The following is a 20,242-nucleotide window of genomic DNA, read 5'->3' as shown; positions in this document are numbered from 1 at the left end:
CCGAATAGTCAGACCTATTCTTTACATATTCTCCTCTGTCCTCATACACCTGACAACACTGAGATTGCCAAACAAATCTTCTTCCTTCAAGGGGTTGACTACTGCACTTTAATTCTTCAGTAACTACTTTCCTCTGGGTAAGGATATTATTATTATTATTACTTGCTAAGCTACAACCATACTTGGAAAAGCAGGATGCTATAAGCTCGTGGGCTTCAACAGGGAAAAAAGCTAAGTGAGGAAAAGGAATAAGGAAATAAACTAAAAGAGAAATAATGGGACAAAGAATATATTAAGAGAAGTAACATTAAAATGGATCTTCGATTTATAGACTGTAAAAACTTGAAAAAAAACAAGAGGAAGAGAAATAAGATAGAAAATTGTGCCTGGGTGTTCCCTCAAACAAGAAAACTCTACCCCAAAACAGTGGAAGACCATGGTACAGAGGCTATGGCACTATCCAAGATTAAAGAACAATGGTTTGATCTTGGGGTGTCCTTCTCCTAGATGAGCTGCTTACCATAGCTGAAGTCTCCCTTCAACCCTTACTAAGAGGAATGTAGCTACTGAACAATTATAGTGCAGTAGTTAACCTCTTGAGTGAAGAAGAATTGTTTGGTAACATAAGTGTTGTCAAGTGTATGAGGACAGAGGAGAATGTGGAAAGAACAGGCCAGACTATTCGGTGTATGTGTAGGCAGAGGAAAAATGAGCTGTAACCAGAGAGATGGATCTTATGTAGTGCTGTCTGGCCAGTCAAAGGCCCCAATAACATTCGTGTGTTAGTATCTCAACAGGTGGATGGTGCCTTAACTAACCTACTACCTAGAAGAGACTCTTTAGCTATGGTAAGCATCTCTTTCAGGAGGACACTCCCAAATCAAACGACTGTCCTCTAGTGTTGATTAGTGCCATAACCTCTGTACCATGGTCTTCCTCTGTCTTGGGTTAGAGTTTACTTGCTTGAGGGTACACTCAAGCATGCTATTCTATTTCTATTCCTCTTGTTTTGTTAAAGTTTTTATAGTTTGTATATAAAATATTTATTTTTTGTTACCGTTCTTAAAATATCTGATTTAATTGTTAATTAATTCTATTGTAGTTTGTTTATTTCCTTGTTTCCTTTCCTCACTGGGCTATTTTCCCCCATTGAAGCCCTTGGGCTTATAGCATCCTGCTTTTCCAACTAGGGTTATAGTTTAACAAGTATTAATAATAATGATGATAATAATACTGTATATATAGCGGATACAAAAATATGGGTTCAATTAATGTGTGTGTGTGTGTGTGTGTGTATATATATATATATATATATATATATATATATATATATATATATATATATATATATATATATATATATACATATATATATATATATATGTATATATATATATATATATATATATATATATATATATATACACATATCATTCAAATATATGTATGAGAGCATAGAAGTATCACTACAAACTAATAAAACTATATTATATAATAAAAGGAATATTCACTCTTAATTCATACCTGTAATTTCTGCATTTCTTGATTTATATTTGAAAGACTAAAAGTAGATGAATCTGATGAACGTCGGATATTACTGGTTAGTGAATGACGGTCTGATGTCAAATAAAGGGTATCCTTGTAATCTCGACCTGTTAAAAAAAACAATGGTAAAATTAGAATGAAGTATTTTCTTTTGCCATAACTCCCATGAATATATAAACAATATCACAATCTTAAAAACAATCACTACTAAAAGTATAATCATCAAGTGTACAATAAAAAACAAAGCCTCTTAAAAGAAAATAAAATACTAAATAAGGGTTCAATAATACATGAAATGAAGAAAAAAGGACTATTTTACTTTCTATAGTAGCTACAATTGTGCAAGGCTGGTGAAGTTTTTAAGTAAAATCCAATTACAGTACAGTACAGAGCAAGCCATGTGGTAGATGCAGTAGTCTATATACATTGTTGAAAGAAATATATATATGTACTATATATACACATTAAATCAATATTAATGAAAGCTGCAAACTTACACAAATTTCCTCTAGTCTACTTACTTATGAAAAAGGAACATAAATGCAAAATAAATGTGTTAGAAAGGCTCAACCTTTTCAACTCACATCAAAACAGGTGTAATTCTTAAAACATTGTAATGAGTAATATTTCCCTAACAATACCTCCAGCTAATATATTCAATAAAATTCTACTCCTATGATGCAAGTCCCTCAAGCAGATTTATTGACTCAAAGAAGAAAAATAGTGCTTTGGAAACCCTTTTGCATCCCATCAAACATAAAATTTGCGAAATATTTTCAAAATTATCATGATTCTTTCCAACTTATACCTTATAAGATTCACAGACTATTTATGGAGAGACTATAAAATAATCTGGTATATAATTAGCCAAATATTTATGTTATTTCTCTTTATGAGTGATTGTTCAATGAATGAATATATTAAAATTATGAAAAAAGTACTTTGAAGACTATAGCCCCCTGCCTTCCTAAATCCTTATTTTACCATTTTGAAGAGTTGACCATCCATGAATTTAAATAAAATAGTAAAATTTTGTAATAGATCAATTAAAACTTTTTAATAACATTTTTTATTCTTATTCTCACTTGATGTTCTTATTGCTTTTTCTCCAGAAGCTGTTTATTGACATTTACCCCTAAAATGAAATAAAAATTCTTATTTTCATTCCCTTCAATGAACACAGGCCTCCCGTAAAGTAATGAAATACAGTAGTAGTTAACAACAGGTAATGAAGCTCCTGGGGCTCTTTGTAATTCCAGTTTTGTAGTAGAACTAGTTGCAATCCTTTTGATATTACATCTCAGTAGGGAGAAGGTGCCCATGTATACGAACATCAGGCGAGTAGAAAAAGAACAAATCAAATCATTAAAACTTTATTTACTTCTATTAATTTTCCTTGATGTTCATATAACCACCTGCAACAACAATGGTCTAGATCCTTGAATTAAGGGACTCCAGATTGCTTTTCTAAAGATATTTGAAATATATAAAAAATAAAATTATAAATTATCACAACTCAAAATAGTTGAAAGGCCACATTGCCAGCAGTCACTATAGGACCTCAAGCCCAGCAGTCCTGATAGAAAAACGGAATTTTTCTGATGTTCAGCAAACATCAACACGGTACACAATTGAACTAAATTTACTACTAAAAATGTCCAAAGAAATGTTTATGCAAATATTTAGAGATATAGGTGTACTCCTAGTATTCTAAACCTTAGCCATTAAGACTTTTATAAGATTTGGATCCAATTCTTTGAGTTTCTGTGACCCAACTTTTTACTATAAATCACATTCCATTTTTTGATAGATGATTATTTAGAACTCACATTCCATGTAACAAATTACAAACATTACCTCTACTGTCAATAGTTTGTCCAAAAAATTCTCGACAGCTCTAATTGAACAAATAAACCCATATTCTGTTGAAATGCTTACAATGGATTCCAAAGAGGGGAAGTAAAATAAATTGCAGGTGCCAAGTCGTAACATAATTTTGGCTCTGAAAGAAGGCAACAGACATAAAATCCTCTTATGTTCCAAAAACCTATCTCAAAAGATGGTGCTTGCAGTTTATTGCGCATTTACCTCAAATCAATACTAATAGGAAAAGTGTTTTAGCCCTAAAATCTATAAGGCAAAATATTTTCAGTAAAACTACATCCAAATTATAAATAATAGACTCAATCACTGGAAGCATTATAATATTAAAAGCCTTAAATACCTTTGTTATAAGACCTGAAAAAGACAGATCTACTCCCAGATGCTCAAGTACATAATTAAGCATTGATATACATCTCTTAAAGGCTGAAATTTAAGATTCTTTTTATAAAAGAACCACTTAAAAGATTTTAACAATATTATCCTAGCTAGGTCTAGTCATTGATACATTCTTAGATAATCAGTATACCAGGGCCTTGATACAAAATAATGGGTATCATAATGGTAAACTGTCTTTCAGAACTTATGAAAGAATATCTAGAGAGCTGCAAAAATCCTAGGGTCTGAGACTGCAATGGCTATTCTTCAGGGAATTAGATGAAGCTGACGAGCTTGAAGGAATCACCTTTGAAATTGGTTGTCTGACCAGAATGGGTTTTATGGTAACTTTCTTAGGAACTTGACAATAGAGGCCACAGATTCGTGGAATATTCACCACCAGTAGGGGCTATTAATGTTATTTTGCTGCTTAAAGAGAGCCTGAACTTGTTTCACAATTACAAAATCATAATAAATGATGCAAATGCATAAATATCTAGATTTGTCTAGTATGTAACAGGGAATCTACCTTCTATGCTAAGGGATCCAGAATACTACAAAAAACACCTTCATCTTTGTTCCGTGATGTTATAAACACAACTACATTTGGGTGACCCCACCATTTCCAAATTTCTAGACATACTTATGGATGTAGCAAGCATTTGTTTGGACAAATTTTACTTATTCTACTTAACTAAACCTTTCATTTACTCCAAGAACATTAATCTGATCATAAAACATACTGTATTTCCTAGAATGACCTTGAGGCCTATGCACTACGCACAAGATTTTTAAAGTAAAAATTGTCCCCAGCATAGGAAAATAAGAGAATTCATATCAAAAACTCCCAAAACTAATCACTATGCCCTACACAGCAGCAATCATTAATAAATCAGGAGGGACAGACTAACTACAAGTTCCAGTATACAACTGAGTAACTGTATCAATCACATCTACATCTACAATAGGCCTCAACAAGGGGGAAGAAATATAAGAGCTTTTGCTTCTTTATTCTTAACCATAAAACAGACACATGTTGATACAGGCTTGGAAGCCCTTCTAGACTCAACTGGTCTTCAAAAAAGGTATGATAATCCAGAATAAAATTAAAATCTTGAATTATTGCAAATTTACTCAAATCCTCCATGTTAATGGCACACTCGTAATGTACAAGGAGGGTGACTTTACACTCCCTTGGTGGTTAAGCGACGATGTATGTCTGTGCTACCACCGGTGGCTCTGGATATAACTTCATATCATTAAGGGATCAAAAACTTCTATAACTATCTGGACTAACCTTCTTCAGGCAAATGGCAACTTTAAATAATTATATTTTAAAACTACTGAAGACAAAAGATTTAAAAGAATTCATTAGGGTATTTGTTAAAAAATCTGTAATTTCCTTCTTGACGGGTTCAAAGGTAGGAAACATCGTAATTCAGGACTAAACTGACAATGATCCGTTTTGTGAGAGAGAATATTTTAACAACAAGCTTGAACTTACTTTGAATTTGAGATAACAACTGAACTTACTTTGAATTTGAGATAACAAGGTTATATATTTTACCCAAAACAAACTGTTGTTGAAATTTCAAGTTCTGCTAACAGGTCCAAAAAGAGTAGGTACTACTTTTTAGCGACCTTGTTTGTTGAAGGATCATTTTCTGTAAATAGTTTATCTTTAAGAATAATTTTCATTATTGTCTTGAAATTAATCTTTTTCTCAAGCCTCTAAGATATAGATTACAAGCGACTAATTTTCACTGAAATATCGTGATTACCAAGGAAATGAATATAAGAAGTAGAAAAAGTTTGTTTTCTATACACAGTGAATTTGTACCAGAAAAAGTACAATAAACTTTTAATGTCCAATCTTTTTCTCTCATTTTACTGTACACTGTGAAAAGGACCAATGTGTATTGATTGAAGTATAGTGACTTATTTCCATTTCCTTTGTTTCTTTTATGGGCCTATTTGAAGAAATATATATATATATATATATATATATATATATATATATATATATATATATATATATATATATATATATATATATATATGTGTGTGTGTGTGTGTGTATATAATGTATATATATATATATATATATATATATATATATATATATATATATATATATATATATATATATATATATATATATATATAAATTTTACTGGCCACTAAAGTAAGTTTTTAAAATGTCAGGCAACTTTTAATTTCGTTACTGCTCTGCATGGGGCAGTAAAATGTTTTCCTTCATGGGAATAGCGTACCTCCAGGTACTTTTCAGCTACTGCCCTAATGAGCAAGAAAGACTAAATGATTTTGCTGTGGGTCTCGGTCAAACATAGGTTCTCTAATTTTTTAACAAATTATTTTGCCTGTGTAATATTTCAAAACCCAATATTCAATTTTTTAGAACTTTTCTGCCAAGGTTAACATACAAGTTTTCATTGAAAGATATTGATTTTCTAAGAAATATCTCACATCCCTGGCAGATTTCTACATCATCACCCGAAGGATTAATCAAATATCCTTTACTCTTTACTTCTATTAATCCCGACAACAGATTATTGTCAATGGTAGTCAAACAATTAAAGCCGGCTTCACAACGTAAGGATTTCTTCAATTTATAAAAAATAAATCCGGCAATGTAAGCAACAATAATACTTGAACAAATTGATAGGTGATAAGATGTAGGAATATAAGTTGTCTTCCTTATTATCACTTTCATCCAAACTACTATTCGATATTAACTTGTTATTAGGAGAAGACATTTATATTATCGAGTTACGTAAATGAGCTGTATTACTTGAACACCTAAGTATGGGGACGGATTCTAGAGGTAAGCAATTAGTATAATCTTAGGTATATCGTTGAGGTAAAGTTTTCACGTCTTAAAGCACGAACTTTTTCAGTTCTCACGACCTTATCTTTTTAAAACAATGTAGGGGAATGTAGGTCAAATGCAAAAATATAAAAATTTCATTGTCAAAATTATAAATGTTTCCATTATAATTTGATCTCGTTTTCTTCAGATGACGATGAAATAAGGAACATCATCTTTATATTTTCATGAGCAAGAAATCAATGTTCTTAACTGAATAAAAAATCATTACTAATTAACGATGAAATGTAATAGATGGATTTGAATTCTTGTTGAGTTTTGCGTACAACCATAAGCAGCACAGGATGAAGCCATTAATAATGAAAGCATAATAAAGGTTATCGTCTCTAAACAAGGGTCTGAATAGAACCGACTCCAAATTCCAATACAGTAACAGAGATTACCTTGGGAATCAAGAACTGTCATTTTGACTGTTAAGCCTGGCTTCGCTTAAACTGGGCCAGGGCACTTAAAGTTACTTTTACCGCAAGTACAGGCTCATGTAAACTGCAAAAGGGGTTTCACCTCTCATGGGAATGCCTGTGGATATCCGCTACTTCCTTATGTTTTATAAGAAAAAAAAAAAAGTTGCTCCATGCTCGATATGAGACTTGACATCTACACCATGTGCAACCATGCATTAAATTATCCATATAACAAAAGTAGTAAAGAAAGTTTGGAGGGGTAGTACTGTCATTTTCTCATTAACCAACCAGCCTAGCCTTCTCTGCTTAAAGAAAGCCTTTTAAAACTAGAATTTACTGCAATGGAAATGATTTTATGAACACTTCCTACATCATTACCCACAAACTGCCATAGGTAACTTAGCTTGAAAACCATGCTTTAAGGGTTTTCCTTTATCAGTTATGATAGGTTTAAAAAGTGCACTATATTCTGAACCAAGGTTGGCTAACTGATTAGTCTTATAAAATTTAAAAAGTCTAATGGCTTAGAGACTAATGGAAACTAGAATTTACTAACGAACATATTCAGTTAATCTATATACCAAGTATCCATTCTTAGCAAAAGTGATAAGCATTAAACAAATCTTATCCCCAACAAAACTAATAAGGAATTGAGAGCTACAGTATACTGTGTACTGCACAGTCTTAGAAACAGCCTTCTCTAAATATTTTGAGAAAAAATCCTACATCATACCTTGCCCTAAAAAGAAGTTAGATAGAAGTTTTATCATAAGATTTCAAGCGCACTTAACACTGCCTCTCATTTTCTACAACTGGCATGTTAGTGCTGCCCATATGCTGTGACTCATGGATGAAAAGCATTGCTTATGCAAATGAATTGTACTCTTCAAAAAGGTTATTTAAAACACACTACTTTTCTTGAGCAAAAATGCTAACTAATCTAATAGGTAAGCTAACTTAAAAATCAATGTAAACTTATCACACTCTGAAAGGGGTATAAATTGTGACTCGACTACTACGATGGAGCGACTGAAAAATGGGAAACTGTTAGTGCGCTACTTATAATTAACCACTAGGTTGTTTCATTACTTTACTGAGGGCATGTATATTTTGAAAGGAAGGAAAATGAAAATTATTGGTAACTCCTGGAGAAGCAATATGAGCATCAGGGGAGGTTCATAGAAGTAAATATGATTACAATTATGACAATTATTTTCATCGTTATTATTATCTGTTAAATCATATGAACCTACCTAAAATTAAATTTTCAGAATAAAATTCTATTAATTTAATACTTACCCCAATTATTTGTTAATATTCTAAAAGCAAGAGCTTATCAAAAAGTTTTAAACTTGATTATCCCATACCCCTTAATCCCCACGGCTAAGCCAACTTCAACACCTCACTATATATTCCCCCCACTATGATTTATTCATATAAAATATAAAGTACCAATGAGATACTTGGGTCAATCAAGGAATGTTAGTAAGAAAATGCTAAATAACGGCAATGAATAAACCCCATTGTGTTTTTATCACTTATAAGGTCCTCATCATTCACCTTATATCTTAAGTATTCTAGTTTATATGTAAATTCATGGATGGTACCTCATTCAAAATAAGGAAACATGTTCTAGTAAGTACATATATGGTTTGTATTTTTGAATGAACAAGTGCAATATATAAAGATCAGATATTTATGAAATAGTTGTATTTATAATCAATTATAAATACCTGCAATAAAAATTCAATTACTAAATATGATCACTTTCCCAATGACATCAGTGTGTGGCATGCACTGCTTTTTAATTCAAGAGCAGTATCATTCTTATCATACAATATAAAGGGAATGCCAAATAAGGACAAACACTTTTACTTCGAAATTCTTTTGAGACCGTTGCCAGATCACATTCAACATAGCATCTAGTTTTGAAGAGAAACTATAATATTTCTGCAAACAAGAGACAAAATCCTCTTCTCAAATTCAAGCTCTTCAATATGCAACTGATATACTAAATGCACATTTCAAAAATGGATAGCACAATTCAAAAGTCTGTGTACAATCGTTACATACTTGAAGGTATATAATGCAATCTAGTGGGACTCCAGTCAGATCTAGCTATACAATCATTCAATGGATTATTCACTGAATACAGTATTTGCTCCTAAAGATTAAGTATTACAAATCAAATGCTAAAGAGTTAAAATTCTCTGCAAAATCCTAGAAATTGGTATTATTTCAAATGCAAAAACAGCATACTAAATTGTACAGTATATATGTGCATATGTTTGTGTAAATTTGATCTTTGATTCACAAACATTTAATAAAATGACAAATTTAAAGTAATTCGTGTTTTTCCTAACGATACAAACCTTGATCTCTTTACTAGGGAACATATTTTTGGCAAAGCTGGAAAACTAGTCATAAGATTCTTAGCGAGGTGTAACTACCTCACCGCTAGTTAGTGTGGGGTAGGGGGGTTAGTGCCAACCACACTGCTCACACACCCAACGGTGTTGTCTTGTCCCTTTTGATTGCAAGAAGGACTTGCAGGGGGATAGGTGATGGCGGGCCAAATTTGTGTAGAGAACAAGGAGTGTATCGTTAGGAAAAATATAAATTACTTCAAATTCATCATCTGTTCCGACACTAAATACAAACCCTTTTGCTCTTTATGAGGGAAGACTCGCCCATACAGTGGGTGGAAATCCCAACCAAATGGCTTGCTGTTGACCCGCGGTTTTCCCTGTATGTATTCCAACGTATGAGGGAGAATATCCTGACACCTCATTGAACTCTACATCCAATAGCACGCCTAAGCGGCCTGAGCAATCTGTGTGACTGTGTGATACTAACAGTGTGACTAGTCTAGGTAAGAATTCTCAGAAATGTAGGAATCTTTGAACCAACCATAGACATAACTCAATCCCACCTCGCCAGAGTATGGGGACTCAACAAGTATATATTTCTTATACCCGGTTACACAAGGAAAATGGTTTTACCTGCAGACAGAGGTAATCAGCTTGCAGAGGACTATAGGTGCAGTTCCCCCAGAGAGGGGAAGAGGAAAGAAAGAGACAATCATCCTTAACATTCATCCCAGAGTTGTGGGGGGCCTATATGGTAATGTCACTGACTGGTGATCGCCAGTCCCACTCAAACTCATTAGTTCCTTTGGTCTCTGCAACCTTACCCTCCTTGTGAGCTAAGGATGGGGGGATATAGGGGACCCTATAGGTCTATCTGCTGAGTCTCATCTATCAGCAGCCATTGCCTGGACCTTGGTCCTAGCTTGGGTGGAGAGGGGGCTTGGGTGCTAATTATGTGCTATATGGTCAGTCTCTAAGGCATTGTCCTACTTGATAGGGTAATGTCACTGTCCCTTGCCTCTGCCATTCATGAGCAGCCTTTAAACCTTTAAATCTAGGGTAACCTCTGCCCTCTACCATCTACTACTTTTCCATCAAGGAGCCCAAGGTGTTTGAACCACTTGTTGTGCAACCACCACAGGGCCAATGGAGAACGTCTCCATGTTCCTGAGGGTTATGTCTTGCAAATAGTGGGCGGTGAAAGTCATCTGACGATTCCACGCACCCCCTTGTAGGACCTGCGTCAAGAGTAGTTTTTCTTGAACCCTATCGACATACCTATACCCATAACGTCATAAGCTCTGGGTTGTCTTGTCTGTGGAGAAAGATCAGGGTTCAACGCTTGGTTTATGACATTGCGAATCCATGCAGAGATCATGTTCTTGGCGTTTTCCTCTTGACCTCTGTGGACAAAAGGTGCTGACACTCAGGAGTGAGCCACTGCAGTTCTCTTGAGGTAGTACCTCAAACTCCTCACTGGACAAAGTAGCAGTTGATCTGGATAATCGGCTACATTACAAAGACTCCCAATCTCTAAGGGTACGAATGTAGGATCCACTACTCCCGGATTTTGAGTCTTGGCGATAAGCTTAGGGATGAAGCCAAACATTACCTCTCCCCATCCCCTTGAATGGGAGACGTCGTAGGAAAGCCCACCGAGTTTACCAACTCTCTTGGTCGAAGCAAACGCGATTAGGAAAACTATCTTCAAGGTCAGGTGAAGATTTGATGCCTGGCATAATGGTTCGTAGGGGACACCCTTCAGAAACCAGACGTGAATCCTGTTCATGGAGGTGGTCTAACTTCTGACTGAGGAAAGGTGAGCTAAAAACTCCCTTTTGAGGAGAGATAACTCCAACTAAGAGAAAATGTTATCTACTTTTAGTCTCAAGGCGAGGCTCCAGGCGGAGCAGTAGCCTTTCACTGCCGAGACCAAGAGAAGTTTTTCCTTCCGAAGGTACAGAAGGAACTTTGCTATCACTGGAATAGTGGCATCAAGGGGAGAGATACCCCTTCCATGACACCAACCACAGAAGACAGTTCACTCAACCAGGTAACCGGCTGCTGAAGATTTCTGGAGGTATCCAGACATCCTCTTTGCAATTTGTTGCGAAAAGCCTCTAGGTGTGAGGAGATGCTAGATAGTCTCCAGGCATAAGGACAGACGTGGGGATCGCACGGCTTTGTAGATGATGTTCATGTGTGGTTGTCCAAGTAGGTTGTGTTGTGGAGGGAGTTCTCTCTGGACTTCTGTCATCAGCTGAAGAAGGTTTGGGAAACATTCCGTATGATGCTGTAATGGAGCTATGAGGGTCAGTGCTTGGTTTGTGAATGATAATGCCTTGTTGAGCCCCCTTCTCATCGGGCAAACTGGGGGAAAGGCATGAACGTTGATGCTGTCCCACCATTGCTGGAATGCATCCTGCCAGAGGGCTTTGGGATCCAGGATTGGTGAACAGTAGAGTTGAAACCTGTTGTTCAAGGACGTTGCGAACAGGTCCACTATTAGGGAACCCCACAAAGTCAGGATATTGTTGGCTACCAGATGATTCAAAGACCATTTGGAGTCCACTATCCAAGTTGCTCTACTCAGATTGTCCGTGAGCACATTCCTTTTGCCCGGAACAAAGCAAGCTAATAGGGATATCGAGTTGTCTTCTGCCCATCTTAGCAACTCCACTGCTAGATGGCAAAGGGGCTGCAAAAAGGTAGCGCTCTATTTGTTTACATAAGCCCCTTCCGTGGTGATGTTGGTCATCAACACCACCAAGTAACCCGCTGGGAATTGATGGAACTGCTGTAAGGCTAGGAAGGCTTCCCTCATCGGTAGGAGAATTATGTCCTGGTACCTTTTTGATTTTGACCAGAGCCCAGAGGCTGTGTGGTGCAGCATGTGGGCCCACCCCACCCTTTTATTGAAGCATCTAAAAAGAGTGTGACGAGCATCAATTCTGGAGGAGAGATGAGAAGGTCGACCTCTCGGCAGAGATTCTCATCTGTCACCCACCATCCCAGTCCGTCCGTCTGCTACTCAGGTCCCATAGGGACCAGAGTATCCAGAGAGTCCTCGTGCTGAACCCACCAATATTTTAGCTGCCACTAATATGATCGAATTCATAGGCAGTCATCGCAGACTTGACAAAGCAAGGACGATAGGCAACTCATAAGACATAACCACTGCCCACTGCTGGGGTGGGAGCATGTCTCGAAGGAAGGGACTTGCCACCTTCTTCAGCCTCTGGATTCTGTCGTCTGAAGGGAAGACTTTCTGCAGGCTGGTGTCGATGATCATGCCTAGGTATACCGATCTCTGTGATGGAAGCAGAGATGACTTCTTGAGATTTACCTCAATCTCCAGATCACAGAAAAATTCAAAGAGTCTGTCTCAGTGTTGAAAAAGGGTAGCCACCAAGTCTGCTAGGATCACCTAGTTGTCCAGGTATCTTAGGAGACGAATGCCAATCCTGTGGGCCCAGGTTTACACTGGGGTAAAAACTCTCGAGAAAACATGAGGTGCTGTTGAAAGTCCGAAGCACAGCACCTTGAACTGGTATTGCCTGTGCCGTGGATGATCCTTAGATATTTTCTTTATAACGGATGTACTGAGATCTGAAAGTATGAGTCATTGAGGTCTAGTGTCCACATGAAATCCTGTGGTCTTACTACTTGTCTGACTATGTCTGCCGTCTCCATGCTGAATGGAATTTCTAGGACAAACTTATTAAGGGATGAGAGGTCAATGATGGCTTCCAGCCTCCACAGACCTCCTGGAGAGCGCCCTTCTCCGACATGGTCTGGACTTCGGCCTGGAAGGCCAGCTCCTTCATGGATCCCTTTGTGTAGGGAGAGATTGCACGAATGTGGTTTGATACCCTCAATGAATCACAGACACTGTCCAGGGTTTGGCCCCATACTGCAGACACCTCTGCCATCAGCGTTGCAGGCATCCCCAAATGGTGGACTAATGGGAAGATTGCCCTCCCTAGTGGGAGCGGCCTTAACCACTATCTCTTCCTCTTTTTCCCCCTCTTAGATGAACCCTTGGATGAGCCTGCACTCTTGTTCTCTTATTGCTGGTCTGTGGCCTGGACTTTCCACGTTTCCTCAGTGGAGAAGCTGCTTCATAAGATCTGGATGTCATGGCCTTCTGAAGGAGAGTCTTGGTTAGACTTCCTCCAACCATCAGCCGCCCTCTTGACATTGTCCAAACTGAAAAGGGAGGGACCCTCTAAAGTTGAATTCCAAAGTCTGGTCAATTCCGACTCCAGAACCTGTCGATGGAACTTCTCGATTACCAAGTCCCGTCGCCTGAGAATTAGGTTTGCCAACATCTTGACCACCTGGTGGGTAAGAAACTCAAAAGATTTTGGTCCCTAATAAAAGAAACGTTGCCATCGACTTCCTGGTGCTCTACAGGGAACAATCCTCAGTCCTGATCAAATGACCTACCAACCACAACCATAGGTCCAGCCACAAAATTGCCTGCATGGCAAACTTCACGACTTTCTCCATGTTCAGGGCTTCTGCTGCGGAGAAGGTGACTAGGATGCTTGAGAGTCTGTTACAAGAAACCCCTCTTGTCAGGGCTTCAATAGCCAAGTCTAGTGGTAGGGAGAGAAAGTTTTGTCGGACACCTTGTAGTACCTCCTCTGTTGGATGAGGAGGAGGGAGAAACTTCGAGGAGGAGCCGGCACGAAGAGAACTTGGAGTGCCGGCTATCTGATCAAAGGCCTTCCTGTACCCTTTCAAACCTCTAGACCAGGGCAAAGCTGTGCTGGCATTGGAAGGTTTCTGGGTGCTGTAGAGATGGTCTAAGACAGTGTCCTTACCTTCATGTGGGGGTATGGAGGGGTTGTCAAGGCCATTGATGGCCCTCATGCAGGCCAGCACCTGCCAAAAGGCGAGATCAGACTCTTTTTCTGTTCAGCTTTGGTGTATCTAGGACTTGCTGCCCTGGGAAGGTAATCATCATTTCCAGAGTCCTGGTTGTCATCCACCCAGGAGCTCTCACCTATCAAAGCCCGAGGTGGGTCGTAGTTGTTATCATGGCTCAAAGATGCCCTAAAAGTTGTGGGAGCCTCCCTCGATGCCGGTGCTGTTGCTAAAGACGAAGCCCCGCGAGACCTTCCCGGGATCTGAAAGGAAGATCTAGCAGCTCTGTTCTTCAGTATGGTCTTCAGTTAATTACTCTACTTGAAGGATGAAGGAACTCTGCAAGCAGGGAACGTCTTGCGTCCTCCCTGCGCCTGGAGGAATTGGGGACATCCTTCGGGGAAGGGACTGGTGGAGAATGATCCAGCACTGTGGATATAGCGCACTGTCCTGGAGAGATGATCTCAATGGGAGAGAGGCAATACGAAGATGTCAAAGAGATCCCCCGAGGGGATCTTGAACCCAGCTTGTACGGGTGTGAAGGGTGTCTCCCCCACAGGGGGGGGGGGGGATTGTATGCTTCCACCTCCTCTTCTTTATAAGCATAACCGGAGTCATCTTCAGTTGTGAGAAGACCTCCTGGACTGCATCTGCAGAGCCAGTGAAGCTTGGCATCTTGGACCTGATCAGTGAGACGATCAACCTGGGCTGACGTTCCTTGGTTCTAGCTGGAACAGCAGACCTGCTCCTCCGGTCGTAAGGCAGAGAAGAGGTCTTTTAAAAGATCGATGTTTCCAACGTGATCTGTGAAGTACTTGTTGATGCTGCTGACAACAGCTTACTTACTGGCAAAGCCTCGTATACCACCAAGTACACTGCTTTTGCTGAAACATCAAACTAGGGGATGTCCTTCACATTGAATGGAACTGAAGACAGCATCTCACTCGGAAGGATACCCTTTCCAGGAGACTGAGGTCTCCGCATCTGAAAGGGAGAGAGAGGTCTCTTATATGGCTGTAAGGGGACCAGCATAGCCTCTCGCTCTGGCTTGCAAGAGCGAGTCGGAGAACGCGAAAGTCTTGGTGAACGTTCAACTGGATCATGCATTGTAGTCTTCAGGGAAGCTATGGAAGCGTGAGGGGCTGAATGACTGCGCTCTACAGATTGATAACTCACTGCTGGAGTGTTGCGTGGTATCTGGAAATCTAGATGACTGTGCGCTGACGGTTCTTTGTGAGCAGCTGCTTTGCTGCGCGCTACTGGACACTCGCGGGCTTAAGAAAAAACGTGAGTAGGAACTGGTTCACAAGCTAATACTGAAAGTCTAGACGAGTGAGCGTTGTGAACATGAGCAAGTGGGCGATCACTCGCTGATGTTAAATTGCGATCGGGTAGCCTGGATCGTGAGGAATCATGAGACACGTAACGATAAGATGGGAAGGAGTCATGCACTGACACATGCTTACAAGCAGGGGGTTGATCTCGTTCTGGCAGGCGATGGTGAGCACCTGGGTCATATGTTGCGTTGGAATCCGCTGGCGAGCAGGAGACTGCTTGCTCGCTGATGCGTGGTGGCGAGCTGGGGCTGGTTCACGCACTGAAGCACTCCTGGACCTGGAACACAGAGATTTCCCTGGATAGCGAGGCTCGTCTTGGGGAATTCTCCTATCTGCACTGCGTGACAAGGTAGGGGGAGTGCTGGGTGGTGAGGTGTAGTCTGCGCTTTGACGAGGAAGGCACAATGATCTGGATTTCCCAAGCAGAACGGCGAGCACTCCTGGACTCGGCAACAGGAACAGTAAATGGCAAGGCCAGAATTCGTCAAAGTCGCAGGGGGGGGGGGGTGCAAACTCTGAAGACAAACCAAGCTCTGAGCAGCTAGAGAGAGACAAGGGCGAAGATGGCCACCATCTCAAAGTCCCACATGGCGAAGACCACTTCGGGAAGGGTGACTCCTAGGAGGAACAGGAACATGCCTTGGACTTTGGCCCCCTCCACATGCTGAGCATACCCAAAAGAAGAGGGAGCGCTGTCGCGAGCAGCAGGAGTTGTGACAGGTGAGGGTGGAGAACTTGAGTCTGGCAACACAGCGCTGGACACAAAAGCAGGGAACTCAACCGGTACGAAATCTTCGGAGCCCTTCGGAGGAGGATCTAGTTCCACTTCTGAGGAAGCTGGTGTGTGCGTCCTCTTCATTCCAAACTGCAACAACTCGAAGAGACCTTCTTTGTCGTAGAACCAGCAACACCAAGGCAACAAAATTGCAATAAATTATCAACTCAGAAAGACTCCAACTTACGGAGAAGGGCAGTGCTACTTTATTAGGGGAAGTGGCAAAGTCCTTCAAACCTAATGGTTGTCCTGTGATCAAAAGGTCAACATTCCTACTCGATCAATCCCCAGGGGAGATTGAGCTAGAACAAGCTTCAGAAGAGATGAAGGGGTTGAAGAAGAAGTACAAAGTTTCTTCGACTTCAAGGATGACCCCGAAGGTGAAGAATCCCTCTTCGACTTCAAGGATGACCCCGAAGGTGAAGAATCCCTCTTCGACTTCTGCTTGTGCCATCGTCCAAACCTCTCTCACAGGGAGGAAGAGCACTTCCAACACTCCTAACAAGTGTTATCCTGATTACAAAGTTGTCATCTGCAGGCCAGACATAATGAATGGGGTCTGTCTCGACTCAGGACATGAAGGTGCTACATTTGCGCCCTTCAGGTCCTGGACACATCCCCATAACGATTGGAAGAAGTAACACTCAAATTTGGAAAGAAAAAGCAAAAAAGATTAGTCAGTATGGCAGTGAGTGTGGGCTGGAGAGAGAAACAAATGTTCACTTTCAGCCAAGCCAAAAGCAAACATCGAGAGAGAACACAAGTGTGTATGTGTGTGGAGTAGCTGGTATTAAACCCCCTACCCCCTGCTAACTAGCAGTGGGGTAGTTGCACCTTGCTAGAAGTCTTATGGCTAGTCTTCCAGCTTTGCCAAAAGTATATTCCCTGATAAAGAGCAAAAGGGTTTGTATTTAGTGTCGGAACAAATATTAAATTGAAGACACACTGCCCTGTTAAACCCTAACCATATGCACCACTAATATGCAACTGCTGCATGAACAATACCGAGCTTAAAATTATTTTGGATTGAGAAATGTATGATATATAAAATCCCCTTGTATTCCAGTCTATTTCACTCCAGCAATTACCACATTTTGAATTGCAGTGTATTTTAAAACTTTTGGGGAACACTGAACAATTGCACTGTCAAGTGAAAATGTTCACTATGTGATTGCATTCAATTATGTAATCTAAGGCGTTCATCACAGTACTGTTCTTGCTATGATCATTATTATTACTTTAATAGTCAAAACTATAAGTAGTTTGACCACAAAAAATGATGGTGATTAAATAGATAATGCTGCTCTATTTTCCCTGGCCAGATCTCCTACTCAGAGACTTGCAGTTGCCAATTATCTCAATAGATTTAGCCTAAATTGGTAAACGGTGCGAATAATGGGCCCTAACATAGCTATAGTAGGATTCTTCACAGGTCTAGACAAACTATCTCTCATATTGATCTTTAAATGACAATGGTTCTTTAACTATATACAACTCCTTTAAAATTTTGAATGTTTTAAACTTCAGATCAATTTTGGAAGAAATGTCTGGTTCCTTTATTCTTCAACTGCAAAACAAATGTAAATTAAGACATTTTTTTTAAGATTTCCGAGATCTTTTAATTTTGATGAAATTATTTCATATTTGGACGTTTTCAATACTGGTCCACAGTTTGGTCTTGAGCAGTTCACCGACCTAAATTGTTGGATAAAAATTTAGAAAGATCCAATGAATTTCTTACATTAAATCTTATAATTGTATGGTCTCTTGCACCCACACTCAACTAGCTCCTTTTACAGTAAAATTTAAGCTCATTAAAGAAAATTTTATTTCAGAAATGAAATACTTGAAATGATTATATGGGAGATTATAATTGATTAAAATATCTTAAAGTGATTATAAAAGGTTTGATTTGGTATCAATCTTGAGGCGGAGGATATTGAAGTTAACAGTTACACCTCAAAATTCACTGATTTTGGGTTTGTGGTTTTGTTTATTAGCTAAGATCTACAATATAGTTTAATTAATAATTTTTTTTCACAGCCTCTGGCATCCTGTTCTGTGCTTTATGCAACATTTTTACTCCCTGCCTCTTCAACCCCGCTTCAGGACACCAATTGCCATTCTCACAATGTCTCAGTCTTGCTGCACTTGTTATCCAGTAAACATCTAGGTGATCTCTACAGTGACTTTTGCAATACCCCTAAGAAAGCTTTATCATCCTCTAAAACTACCATTGATTGACAGAAGGGGATGATGATCCGATCCTACATACATACCTACATTCACTACAACCTCAATGTCTTTGTACATACTGTATGTACCTCACAGAATTAAGGCAACAGTAGAGACGACAGCGCAGCTTATGACTTCTTTGCTGCATAAATGGTAAATGTCATATATCCATTCCTCTGTTATTTATTCTATTGAGTACATTATTGTAGTAATAGTACTGTACACATTTGTGATTCTTCTGGCCATTATGGCTAAAATATAAGAATATGATAGAAAGGCCCCTTTTGTTATTGTTGGTGATTTCAACTCTCACCATAGGGAGTGGTTAAATGCTGTTTCTCCTACTAATTGCATGACCTAAGAGCTTTGGTATTTGCCTCTGAATCAGGATGAGAGCAAATTATAACTGAAGCTACTCAAGTCTGGCAACTACTTAGACCTAGTATACACTGACTCCCCTGGCATTATAAAAAAATAAGGTTGGTTCTCCAGTTGGGACAGCTGGTCATTGTCTTGATTTTGTTAGCAATAAAAATGAGCAGCCTGTCTCTGATGTGTCTTACTCATGTAAGTATATATAAAATCTCCACCAGACTAGAATGGCCTCTTATGAATTTGAATTGGACACAATTGTATTAGTCTTGAGCCTATTGTTATTTTGAATGAGAATCTAGTCATCATAATTGATAAGCATATCCCATCTTGTGTGCTAAAATACTGGTGAAAGACAAACCCTGGTTCAATGATGATTCCAGGTGTGCTTATTTGGAGAAGCAGGTGGCCTGTCATCTTTGGAAGGATAACAGATCAGAATTGACTTTAAATAACTATACTCAACTAATAGCTGTGCACAGAGAATTTATGCTTCAACTGAAAAAGAATATAATTTAATCATAAAAGAAAACCTTTTTGGTAAAACCCAGGAACATACTGTAAGTGGTGGGCTACCCTTAAATCTGCACTCTGTGGTGTAGACTTAGCAGTTCCTCCTTTACTTAAGGGGACCAACCACAATGTTTTGTATTTTCTTTTTTAATTATTCAAAATACATAATTACCATATATGTTTTAGATATACAGTGGAACCTCTACATACGATCTTAATTCATTCCGGGAACTACTTCGTACGTAAGAACGATCGTATGCTGGAGCAAATATTGCCATAAGAATACAGTGTAATTTGTTTAATTCGTTCCTCAGCCCAAAAACCCATGATAACTCCTTAATAAATTGCTACACATAATTACACATAACATTAATACAATTGAATAATACTGAAATATCTAAAAAAGAATAATAAAGAAATTATAAATAAAAAAGGGGTTTTTATTGACACTTTACCTTACAGACAGGCCAACGAAGGTGTAGGAATTGCTAAGCAGGAGAAGACGGAAGATCAGCGAGGAGGTAGAGACGGCGACTGTGAGAACGTACTGTAACTTACACTACGTGAACTTTAACCTGACTTAGCTTGTTTTTTTTTTCATTTTTATATTCTAAATTTTTTTTTAGATTTTTTTTCTTTTTTATTTTTAATTT

The 20,242-nt window shown here is 38.7% G+C and overlaps 1 protein-coding gene across 1 annotated transcript in view; it reads right to left on the bottom strand.

Moving 5' to 3' along the window:
- The window catches only part of LOC137618147 (serine/threonine-protein kinase SIK3 homolog), a 267,259-nt gene that overhangs the window by 13,344 nt on the left and 233,673 nt on the right, over positions 1-20,242 (bottom strand). The window contains exon 16 of the mRNA XM_068348177.1: positions 1,525-1,652. Within this exon, the coding sequence (XP_068204278.1) occupies positions 1,525-1,652 (128 nt within the window). The remainder of the gene's footprint in view (positions 1-1,524; positions 1,653-20,242) is intronic.

Source organism: Palaemon carinicauda, chromosome 24 (genome assembly GCF_036898095.1).
Source record: "Palaemon carinicauda isolate YSFRI2023 chromosome 24, ASM3689809v2, whole genome shotgun sequence".
Taxonomy (NCBI): domain Eukaryota; kingdom Metazoa; phylum Arthropoda; class Malacostraca; order Decapoda; family Palaemonidae; genus Palaemon; species Palaemon carinicauda.
Note: the sequence above shows the minus strand (reverse complement) of the source record. Positions and strands in the feature narration are given on the sequence as shown.